Source organism: Littorina saxatilis, linkage group LG6, assembly GCF_037325665.1.
Source record: "Littorina saxatilis isolate snail1 linkage group LG6, US_GU_Lsax_2.0, whole genome shotgun sequence".
NCBI classification, from domain to species: Eukaryota; Metazoa; Mollusca; class Gastropoda; order Littorinimorpha; family Littorinidae; genus Littorina; species Littorina saxatilis.
The window spans coordinates 24749870-24762450 of record NC_090250.1 but is presented as its reverse complement, the minus strand read 5'-3'; the positions used below and the strand labels follow the sequence as shown (position 1 = coordinate 24762450).

At 44.0% G+C, this 12581-nt stretch overlaps 1 protein-coding gene across 3 annotated transcripts in view; it reads right to left on the bottom strand.

Annotated features, from left to right (window-relative positions):
* LOC138968809 (protein Fe65 homolog) overlaps positions 1-12581 on the bottom strand; it is a 270704-nt gene that overhangs the window by 28938 nt on the left and 229185 nt on the right. For all 3 annotated transcript variants that reach the window (XM_070341455.1, XM_070341457.1, XM_070341456.1), the window contains exon 10: positions 7094-7221. In XM_070341455.1, the coding sequence (XP_070197556.1) occupies positions 7094-7221 (128 nt within the window). The remainder of the gene's footprint in view (positions 1-7093; positions 7222-12581) is intronic.

The following is a 12581-nucleotide window of genomic DNA, read 5'->3' as shown; positions in this document are numbered from 1 at the left end:
AAGCAGCACCGCCCTGATATGGCCCTTCGTGGTCGGCTGGGCGTTAAGCAAAACAAACAAACATTGACTATATTCTATACAAGAAACACTTAACAAGGGTAAAAGGAGAAACAGAATCCGTTAGTGGCCTCTTACGATCGACATGCTGGGGAGCATCGGGTAAATTCTTCCCCCTAACCCGCGGGGGGAGGCCACTCTTGTGAGACCCAGCTTCTCACCACAGCAAAACATCTCCTCCAGTCCTACCACACCGGATCACAGGTCCACGTTGCCATACTGGATTTTAGCAAGGCCTTCGACACGGTCCCCCATGGTAGACTCCTACAGAAGATGGACCACTACGGGGTACGAGGGCCTATCCACGTGTGGCTGACGAACTTCCTAACGAAGCGGACGATGAGAGTGGTAGTGGAGGGTGAAGCGTCTGAAGAAGCGGCAGTCCTATCAGGCGTCCCCCGGGGCACTGTTTTAGGACCCCTGATGTTCCTGAGCCACATCAATGTCCTGCCTGAATCTACGAAGTCAACAGTACGACTCTTCGCAGATGACTGCTTGCTGTACCAAGAGATCCACACCTTCCAAGACCACCTCACCCTGCAGGCAGACCTCAAACAGCTGGAGATCTGGGCCAAGAAGTGGGGCATGCGCTTAACGCGCAAAAGTGCTACATCCTCTCCACCAGAAGCAAATCGTCCTACTTAAATACAGCCTGGATAACGTCATCCTCCAGCAGGTCCAACACAACCTTGGAGTACTACTCTCCGCCGACCTGAATTGGTCTTCCCACATCTCCAACATCTGCCGCAAAGCTGGATCAACTGTGGGCTTCCTACGCCGGAATCTCCGGAACTGCCCACAGGAGTGCAGGCGCCTGGCGTACATAACACTCGTCCGATCCACGCTGGAGTATGGAGCTACCGTGTGGGACCCTTACCTCCGGCGGGACATCGAGAGGCTGGAGAGAGTTCAGTGCCAAGCAGCCCGCTTTATCACGCGAGACTACAAGTCGAGAAGCCCGGGCTGCGTCAGCGACATGCTGAAGAACCTGAACCTCCCCCCACTGGAAGAGCGCCGCAGGCAGTCACGCCTCAACTTCCTCAACAGGATCTCTGAGGGCCTGATCCCCGCACTCCCTCCAGACAAGTTTCTCACCCCGGCCGTTAGCGGACGACGGAGAGTCATCCCCACAAGGTTCCAGGGGTATGAAAGCAGCAATATCATCGAGCGGCAAGCTGTCAACAACACACGAGGCTTCCCATCCCCACCTGCAAGACAGACCAGTACAAGAACTTCTTCGTACGGACAGTCGTCGCAGAGTGGAATCAGCTGAGTGACGCAGACCTTCCAGCACGACCAGCCCAGCCAGCCAGCGCAGCATCTTCAGCGCTGAGACTGCCGTCATCAGGGCTGCCCCAACACTGATCACCTACAGAGCTCAGTTTCTTTCTTTATTTGGTGTTTAACGTCGTTTTCAACCGTTCAAGGTTATATCGCGACGGACAGAGCTCAGTAGTTTTATCATATTAACAAGTCACTAAGAGTGGGAAAGACATTGAAGCGACAGCCTGTATATATGACTTGTCCCACCAAAGTCAGGACTTTTATTGTATTCTAAATTATTATTATGCGCTCTCCCGCATCCGTTGCGAAGATGACCAACAGTGGTTCCTGCAACGTAAAAGATCCAGATCCAGATAAAATAAAATATTTAACTCTCGAAAATCGAGTGAATGTTGTGAACAGACACAAAAAGGGAGAAACTGCCATCGCGATTGCAAAAAGTCTTGATGTTGGAAAATCGAAAATTCAAAGAATTATCCAAGACAAAAAAAACTTTCTGAAAAGGTGGGAAAGTGGTGACAAGGCAGTGAACGCACTCACCATGCACTGACATCATACGAAAGCAGCCACACAAACACAGCACAGAGGCAGAGGCAGGTGTGCAGATGCTTTGTGAGAATAAGCGTTGAAATACACTGCACACAACACCGCTCTCACTCTCCCTCACTGACTACCCTAAGCCCTGACAACTGATCCTTGGAAATTGTTTGGAAGAGTACACCTCTCTATTTCTCTCCAATGCTCTTCCTGCTGACATGCAGTGACACCGGACACCCCACTGAGTTTAGCCAGCTACCCCCCCCCCCCCCTCTCTCCCTCCCCCCCAGCCATGTACTGTTTGGGGCTGTGGCCAGAGAGGTGTCACCGGCTAATTGAGGCCAGCTGCACTGTTCACTCAGAGCAAAACTAGTTGACTGTGTCTAACTTTTGACAAAGCAACACAACTGAAGGGTTCACAGATTAGGTAACCGACTCACTGGTCAAGGCTGCCGGGAAAACAAGAGTAACTTGTCAATGAAAGAGGTTACACACAGATACGCGATGCTGAGAACGGTGGCCGATTTTTCACTCTCTTTCTCGGAGGGCCTTCATCGACTGTTGCTAACGTCCAACAGACAAGAATAAAGAGCATAGTGCAGTTTCATGTTGGCATCTTCGCATTTGAAAGCAAGAAAGTGCGTGTACTCCACTCCTGACCCAAATTAACCCCCTCCTAATGGGAACACGTGCACCCAAGTTAACAGAGACTGTCATCACGTCTTTGCGGCTGTGACCTTTGTACCAAGAGCCGGACTGCTCTGTTATCGATTTTGGTGTGGTGAAAATTTGACGATGGTCTGTTCGTACTTTGCAGGTATGACCTGCTGTTGGGACCGAAAATTAGTGTCCGTGTCCACGTTTTGCAGGTGTCCGTTTAAGGGGGGTGGGGGGCAAATATAGAAGGAAAACACTCCGTGCCGAGCAAATGTGTCCGTACATGTCAGGTGGCCGCTCACGCCGGGGGCCGTACATTGCAGGGACTGCCGTAAAGAATGCTTGCTCAGAAGCTAACTCTTTTTGCATTGAAACATGCACCAGAACTGGTGGACACCATCGACAATGTCAAACATGAAATCGAAGAAGTTTGCTTGAGGAAACGGTCGTCAGCAACTCAAACTTCTCTGTTTTCTTTTTTTAAGAAAATCTGAGGTGACTTTCTTTGTGGCCCCCTGACCCCGCCCCCTCCCTCTGTAAGGACCCCCCTCCATAAGGACCGATTTTTGTCAACATTTTCAAGGTCGCTGGAGAGGGGTTCCACTGTATATCGATCTCTGCTCAAAGGAGGAGGATTGCGAAAGACACTACCAAGACAGTTCTGGCACCTTGTACAATTAGAGGGACAACATGCATGAAAAGTGGAACCAAAGGAAGCTTGCACAGAAGGTAAGAATGAATGAACTGAAAGGAGATTTTCCGGAACTAAACTCTGTTATGGTTTTAAAGCTGTGTGGAAAAGTTGTACAATGTATTCCTACAGGGTGAGGCAAGAAGTCGCACGCCCAGCGCTAACGACACAGTGAACAATAAGCTCCAGTTTGCAAGTTTTCAAAAGAAAATGTCATCATTTTGATAATCAAACGAAGTTATTGCATTTTGACAGTTATTCTCATTATGATGACTTTTTCTTTTGAAAACATGCACATCGGATCTCATTGCCATTGGCCACTGTGATGCTATCATCATAAGTTGCCATCTTGCCTTGCCTTTCAAGGTACAAAACATAGAAAACCCTAGCTGATAAAGTTATTTTCGAAACAATTGTCTATCAGGAAAAAAAAAAAAAAGGTATATATGTGCTCTGGGATAAAAATTGAAAAAAACAACCCCCCCCAAAAAAAAACCAACAGGAATGCATTTTTCCAAAAAATTTAATATCTTCCAATCTGCACAATCAGTGTGTCTGCCGTGAAATACAACCTGTTTTCACGGTGAGGCTGCAGACCAACTGATTGTGGGAGTGTCCGAAACAATCAATAATTCAAATAAATCTGGAGACTTTAATCTTTCACTGCTGCCCAGGTTAGCAAACAATTTGTAACAGAATCTTCTTCACGGAAGTTACGGAACATGTTATTTCTTATCAGATTACCACCTGTCCAAGGCATGGAATGGGAATCTCAAAACATTCTTTACATGCATGTCTAGACAGGATTGGAATTAACCAATAACAGACAAGACAAACACAACAGCTGCCAGATAATTAGAAAGAAAATATAGTGCTCAAATAGCAATAAAAAATATCCCAAAATACAAATCTAAGGTTTGAACAAACTGTCTCTGAGATAACTTCAGAAGTGAACAACTGCAATACATATCGAATTCACGCAATTGTATCACATATGTATGGGATTTTGAAATCTTCATTTTTACAGGTGAGCGGCATGAAGTTAAAGCTGAAGGGTTTTTGAGTTTTTGTTGGTCAAAATCAGCACAGGACAGTATAGGCACATCTAAACGAAAGGTTTGCTCACTATTAGTTATAACACAATGTCAATGAGGAGCCCCTCCCCTCCCCCACCATATTGTCTCGCACATGGGTCCTTGGGGCTTTGAAGTTTACAGGAAAGCGTGAATTTGTAAAAATTGTATGTATGCAAAGTTGCACAATTCTTGTACAATAGCAGTAGTTATACTGCTTAACTTTTGTCAAACTCTAGAACAGCTGTTATTTTTCCAATACAAACAAAGCCTACAATTATTTTAGTGTTTTAATTGTTAACAAGAAGAGCAAACGCTCGATCGAGTCACTTTCGCAGTTCTGAATATTATATGAGGCATCAGATGGACAGGAAGAAATTGCTATTCACAACACAATACAGATGTAAATAATTTGATGTAAAGAATAATCCTATAAAGTTTGAATCAAATCCGATGAATAGTTTCAGAGATATGATATTTCAATTTTTTTCCTTCAAGACATACCTGTGACCTTGAAAAAGGTCAAAGGTCACCAAAGCAGACGTCAAAGTGTAGAGGTCACTGGGAGTCACGTTCACATAAAATTTGAGCCCGGTCACTTTTATAGTTTCCGAGAAAAGCCCAACGTTAAGTTGTGTGTTGCCGAACAGAAAAGGCTAGTTATCTCCCTTGTTTTTCTGATAACGTTCGTAAAAGGCTACAGATGTAAATACTTTGATGTAAAGAATAATCCTACAAAGTTTCAATCACATCCGATGAACTTTGTCAAAGATATAAAATGTCTAATTTTTCCTTTGACGCTGACCTGTGACCTTGAAAAAGGTCAAAGGTCAACGAAACCATCGTTAAAGTGTAGAGGTCATTGGAGGTCACGACTAAACAAAATATGAGCCCGATCGCTTTGATAGTTTCCGAGAAAAGTCCAACGTTAAGGTGGTGTCTACGGACGGCCGGCCGGACGGCCGGCCGGACAGACTAACACTGACCGATTACATAGAGTCACTTTTTCTCAAGTGACTCAAAAACATTAAAAATGTCCAATGTGAGTCACAGGTTTGCATCAACCTGTAAGTTAAACTCGCAAAATAATGCGTTTGTATCCATACTTTATGATAATAATAATTCAAGTTTCGATCTGGCCCAACTCATACCCCATCCTTATACCACAAAACATACCACAGAATGAACTAAATTCTTCTGTTTCAGTAATTGGCAGTACAGAAATAACAATTAAACCTTAAACATAATAATTACAGGTGCATGCCAAACATTGTGAAGGGGAACAATCATGCAGAATCCAAGTGGACACAGTTCAATTGGGATTTCAATATAAAAATGTAGCTTGCACAGAAAGCATTGTATTCAATCACCAACACTGCGTACATTCTATTTCAACAAACATTTTGCAACTTATCCTGTCTTAAAGTTCACCTTTCTATAGTGGCTGGGTATGCACAGAGTAACATTTTCACTAAAGAAGGCCAAGCCAATGAACAGGTGAGCATGCACAGTTAAACTCTCCCTTTCATTTTCTCATCTTTTGTTTCATTGAGACTGTCCTCTTAAAATGTTTCAAACACCCAATACTGTGAATCACACCCCCCCCCCCCCCCCCCCCCCCCCCCCCCCCCGCCAACCCCCTCGATCCCCTTTTAAGACACAGATTTAAGACTCCCCCCTTTTCAGAACTTTTTTTAAGCTAAATTTCTATTCAAAGCGTTTGTAATTGTATATTGACTTCCATTTGAATTTTAGATTCCACCCTTCTAATACACGATTTTCTCTTTTTTTATATTTTGTTTAAAGAGGTTTTTAGAGGGAAGTTCCACTGTAAAGCTAACCAACCCGGTGAAACCATATGAGAGTTTATAACCAAACATTTAAAACTGTTACGTCAGCTTATAATAGCAAAAAAACAGCAGACAGCAGATGTTGAAGATGAGGACAGAGGAAAAGGTAGAAACCCATGGAGGAACTGACATTCAAAGCTCAAGACAGGTGTGGAACCACAGGTATTGTTACCTTTCTCTGAGAGAGAGAAACAGAAAGCAGCACACAGGAAAAGAAATAACCAGGAACAAATTTCAACAGCTGCTTCTGTACTTTTTAATGGCACACATATATGATTGTAAGAGAAAGGTGTGTGTGATACACATCTATGAATAAAACCCTCAAAAAACAACAACAAACTGTGAAGTCAATAACTATGGCTCCTCAGAGATTGTTTTCAAAATCTACAGGCTTTCAGGGAAACAATACTATGTCATTACATTCTTTATTGACTATCCTCTTATCTGGATTTGGAAATATTTAATTTGAAAACTTTGTCTCCCAGGTGAGAGTTCTTTGAATTTCTGAGTGCAGATGGATCATAACATTAAATGAAAGATTCCCTTCAGAGTCAGATAAAAAGTTTATGTTTAAAAAAAACCAAATGTTGTGAGATATAGAGGATACTTCCTTGGTGATACTCAAGGAAAAACAAAAACAAAGGGCTGAATAAAATTTTAAAAAATTAAACAAATCATGTGCATGGTAGTCTGCAAGTCATAATTGTTTACAGACAGGCTGCGTGTGTCAAACACAATTTTCCATTCTAACGTAACATGTTAATGGACAATCAAGTTTTGTTATTGTCTTCCTTTATTCCTTCTTGGAGATCTCAACTTGTCTTACATCTTAAGTGGAAAAAAAATCCAAGGTGCAGTAATGATATTGTTATTCCTTCTTAGAGAACTAACATTGTCTTACATCTTAAGTGAAAAAATTGCAAGTGGCAGTGATAAAATCTCACCTTCCATTGTCGCGGCCGACCCCCCAGACCCGGATGGAGTGGATGGCCTGAGAGTTGAGGAGGGAGTCATCCCCTGGATCCAGCAGGCGCAGACTGTGACAGTCGATGTCCATGTACAGGTCCTTGCCCTGAAAACAAACCCATATTTCACACACTGCATGGATCTTTTTCAGTCAGTAGATATCAAGAACTTGTTTAAATCATTGTCTCCCAGGTACGGATATATCCGTACCCACTCATATGGCTCTATCTGACCAGGTCCGGATATATCCGCTCAGACTGTTAGCCTAAGTCGCTTCCTGTAACGTCGATCTAACGCCTGCATTTAAGCGTGTTGATACACAGTTCTACATAGTTTCTACAATTCTGAGTGACAGCTGGTCTCGGCTAAACAAAACCGTGGTCAACATAGGTGGGGTAGAAAGTGTTAACATCAAACATAAAATATATGTCTTCTGTTCCTGAAGTGCTCTGCCGGTGACAGCCAAAACTGCTTTGATTGTGTCCTTGTCTGCTTCCATTTCACACGATTCTAACAAATCCTCAATTCAGCACCTTTAGGAAAGAAAGAGTAAAGAACAAGTCGCGTAAGGCGAAATTACTACATTTAGTCAAGCTGTGGAACTCACAGAATGAAACTGAACGCACTGCATTTTTTCACAATGACCGTAGTCCGCCGTTCGTGCAAAACGCAGTGAAATCGACGAACCTGTTTAGCCCGGTAGTGGTTGCGCTGTGCTGCATAGCACGCTTTTCTGTACCTCTCTTCGTTTTAACTTTCTGAGCGTGTTTTTAATCCAAACATATCTTATCTATATGTTTTTGGAATCAGGAACCGACAAGGAATAAGATGAAATTGTTTTTAAATCGATTTAGAAAATTTAATTTTAATCATAATTTTTATATTTTTAATTTTAAAAGCTTGTTTTTAATCCGAATATAAAATATTTACATGTTTTAGGAATCAGAAAATGATGAAGAATACGATGAACGTAATTTTGGATCGTTTTATAAAAATATAATTTTAATTACAATTTTCAGATTTTTAATGACCAAAGTCATCAATTAATTTTTAAGCCTCCAAGCTGAAATGCAATACCAAAGTCCGGCCTTCGTCAAAGAATGCTTGGCCAAAATTTCAATCAATTTTATTGAAAAATGAGGGTGTAACAGTGCCGCCTCAACTTTTACAAAAAGCCGGATATGATGTCATCAAAGGTATTTATCGAAAAAATGAAAAAAACGCCCGGGGATATCATTCCCAGGAACTCTCATGTCAAATTTTATAAAGATCGGTTCAGTAGTTTAGTCTGAATCGCTCTACACACACACACATACACCACGACCCTCGTCTCGATTCCCCCTCTATGTCAAAACAAGATAGAAAGAAAGAAAGGAAAGAAAGAAGAAAAGAAAGAAAGAAAGAAAAGGCGACACTACAAACATGTACAAAAAGTTTTGACATGTAACGCATAGGTTCGAATCCAGCTCTGATGATGTCAGTCTTTGAATGTGTCACACGACTTGTTTTGTTATCATTATCCTAATCTTAATTATTATGAGTTGACTTTTTTGTGCCTCCATACGCTTTAAATGATTGCACCAGGAACCTGGAACAATGCTGTGCATACAAGGAGTTGTGCTGTTTTATGTTGTATGATGTCTGACGCTGTGATGCATACACCACACCTGAGTTTCTCTTCTTGAGATAATAAAGTTTTCTATGTCTATGTTAACAACAACAACGAAGGCGAAGTTCTGCTAGGTCCAGATGTTGCTGCACCAATGAGTTCTCAACAGGCTCACTCTGAAAGATGGCCCCATATCCCATCAGCGCTTAATCCAATCTGGCTTGAACCGAGTCGTAAATAAACTGTCCAGCAGGACATAATTAATGGTCATCACGGCAGTTATCCTCACGGTCATTGACCAGAATTAAGAGTCTCATCAACCATGGGCTGTGGTGTGCTAAGTGTTCCATGCTGTTACTGAGATTGAGCGGCTTTCCTTTGTCTGGCGATCCGCACGTTAGTCAGGGTCGTAAACATGCCGCCTGATCAAGTAAAATTGTTAGCCAGCGCTGCTCAGAGTCAAGGAATCACAAGTTGTCTGATTGTGACCTGTGGCTTGGCTTACAATAAATTGTCCACTGTTCTTTGGACATGATCTGATCATCTCATTCGATATTTTTTATGCAGTACTGTAACTCCTGACCATCAAAGTTCCGTTACAAAAATAAGACAGGTTATCTCATTGATATGTGCATCCTGGATCCGATCCACATACAGCAATGCCACCAGCTAATGACTGCGCAGCGGTGTACTGCTGTTACTATGGCAAATACTTCTTTTGGGTTTGATTCTTTAGCCTTTCATGTCTTCGATATCGACAGCTGATAATTATATAATGGTAAGTTATATACTGACCACTGCAGTAAAGTACCGCTCTCAACTTGCAGAAAAACAACACTCACAATGCCACCTCACTCGCTGCTTGGCTTCTAAGAACCAAGGAGAATGTCTCTGGAAAGTAGTAAACTGTCTGCGCCTAAGAGGAGCAGGAACAGTCTGGCTTTAGTCACGCTATAAACAAGCATGGCCCCGAGGGGTATCAGGAAAAACAAGTCTGACCGTTGTCCACCGTAGCAGAATGATGCCCGCTTCTTGGTCACTGACCCCAAGGTGATGTTCCATCCACTTCTTGACCTCTGTCTCTGATTCACCACAACGTTATGGAGGACATGTCACGGCAGGACACTGGACATAGTACTTCATAAACCACTAGTGCGCTAATGATGCATTAACCACGGGCAACCTTCTCTCCTCTATACCTGTCTCAAAGGCCTCTTTATCCAGGACTTTCAATCCCACAAATATCAAAACTTCAAAATCGCCCACTCATGAGTTCTGCACGCCCCCGTCATCCCCCAACTTTGTACCCCCCCCTCCCCCCCCTCCCCCCTTATGGGCTGACTCTTGATGTCCAACGAAGCACAAACGGTGTCACTTCACTCTTGTGGAAGAGGACAGTATTGTGAGCAGTAGGGACTGTAAAGGCCAGCCTTGACCGGCCATCATGGACGTACTAAACGTGGTCTTGGCATTAAAAGACAGGAGAGTGCGGTCAGCTAGCAAACGTTCCTCAGCGTGACTAACGCAGCATTCAAGTCGTGATCATTGCTTGCTTCTTCTGGATCAACCACAAACACCCGGACAAACAGACCAACAAACAACAATACAAGCCACCCGGCTCACAACCCTTGTGTGCGAGGATTGATCAATCTCTTCCCCCCCCTCCCCTACACACACATCCACACCCCATGCCCCGAGAGAGAGAGAGAGAGAGAGAGAGAGAGAGAGAGAGAGAGAGAGAGAGAGAGAGAGAGAGAGAGAGACACACAAAAAGACAGAGAGACACACAAAAAGACAGAGAGACAGAGAGAGAGAGAGAGAGAGAGAGAGAGAGAGAGAGAGACAGAGAGAGAGAGAGAGAGAGACACACACAAAAAGACAGAGAGACAGAGAGAGACAGAGAGAGACAGACAGACAGACAGACAGAGAGAGAGAGAGAGAGAGAGAGAGAGACACACACACAAAAAGACAGAGAGACAGAGAGAGACAGAGAGAGACAGACAGACAGACAGACAGACAGAGAGAGAGAGAGAGAGAGAGAGAGAGAGAGAGAGAGAGAGAGAGAGAGAGAGAGAGAGAGAGAGAGAGAGAGAGAGAGAGAGCGATAATATATTTGTGGGTGTTCATATTCTTCCTTTTCTATACGTTCAGGAAACACAATAAATCCCTTCCACTGACGTAAGCCACAATGTCACCTCTAGCTCTCTAATCAGTCAACAAATTGAACAAATATTCCAAAGGAGAACAGGCACTGCCTCTGTCCCTAACCAAAACATTCTCTAAACTCCCATTCCCCACTCAGTCAAGAAGGTAACACCGTAACCCCCAAACCAACACCCACCGAAATTGAGCTCCGCGGAGCTACAAAACTTCACATCTCTGACTGAAAGCCTGACAAAACCCACGATTTTTGTCATCCACCAGCGAACACGCCACCTTAATACCCACGACGACGACATCCTCCACCCAAAAACTGAACCTCCAAACAGTCGTGTTAGGTCCCCGAGCCCTGACCCCACACAGGCAAACCCATTATTTGCGCAATTTCTTCGCATTCCTGCCTCCCACGTGTTTTTCTCTTATCTTGCACCTAATTCCTTCCTTTTCCCTCCATCTTTTCCCTTCCGACTTCCTCGCTGGCACGGAATTTTCTATTCTAGCAATCGGGAATGGAGGGAGAAATCAGCGCTGTCTATCAGAAAATCATCCATTTGTAACAGAATTACATGACTGTCAGCTCTGTCATTTTCCAGCCTCTGCTGGACCTCCTCGGGGGGTTGGCCCACATCAATATGACGGCGTGAGCTAGCTTCCTGATTTGAGTCCAGACTGAGTCTATGTCGCGAAGAGGAGGACAGTCTCCGGCTCCCCCTCTCCTCTTCCTCAGGCCAAATCTTCACAAAATATCGTGTGGCGACTGGTATGTACGGTATAAAACCACACCACCACCCCCCCCCCCCCCCCCCCCCCCCCGCCATTTTTCCACCAAGAGTTTTGTGTGTATGTGTGTCGTCTGGTGTATAATGCAGTGCTATTTCTAACTTGCGAAACACAACCATTTCAAAGAGTTGTTTTTTTATCGCTATCTTGAGACATAAGAGGAACCTTTTGCATCGGCGAAGTCCGGTTACGGCATTCCCAAAGGAAAAAATAGTATAAAGCCACTAAAGACGATCTCCAGGGATAATCTAGAGACAATTCCGCGCTAGTCCTAAGTGCAAACAAACATAACCCCACCAAAACAACAACAACACAACAACAACAAACATAAAACACACACACACACACACACACACACGAACACAGATAGACACACACACACCCACCCACACCCCCTTTTAAGACCTGTAAGCAAATCTGAGAAAACTAGGTCTAAAAAGGGGGAGTCTTAAAAAAAATGGGGGTATGGGGGTACAGTTTACAGAGGTTGTGAACAGAAAATCTGAAACAGCAAGATTTTAAAACGGGAGAGGTCTTAAATAGGGAGGCGAGGGGGGGGGGGGGGTGTGGTCATCAAGGAGGGGTTCCCCTGCATTTGGAGATGGAAAGATCTACACACTGAATGAGTCACCATCACCATCAGCAGCAAACCCGCTTTAATGATATCTAGCGAGCTTCCAGATCTGTCCAGAAATCGCTCTCACAGTCTTTATTACCCCTGGCGGCGACAGTCTGACCCCTGCCACCCAATGCTTCCGGCCTTCACCTGACCCTAATGCTTCAACTCGTGAGCGACGTTAGTAGGATTTTAGTTGACGCGTTCACACCATGAAACCATGTCCTCTGCCGTGAAGTCTTTGCTCCGTGGGATAGGAGAGGGTAGGCGGGAAGAGAGGGGTAAGGGTGAGGTATATAAT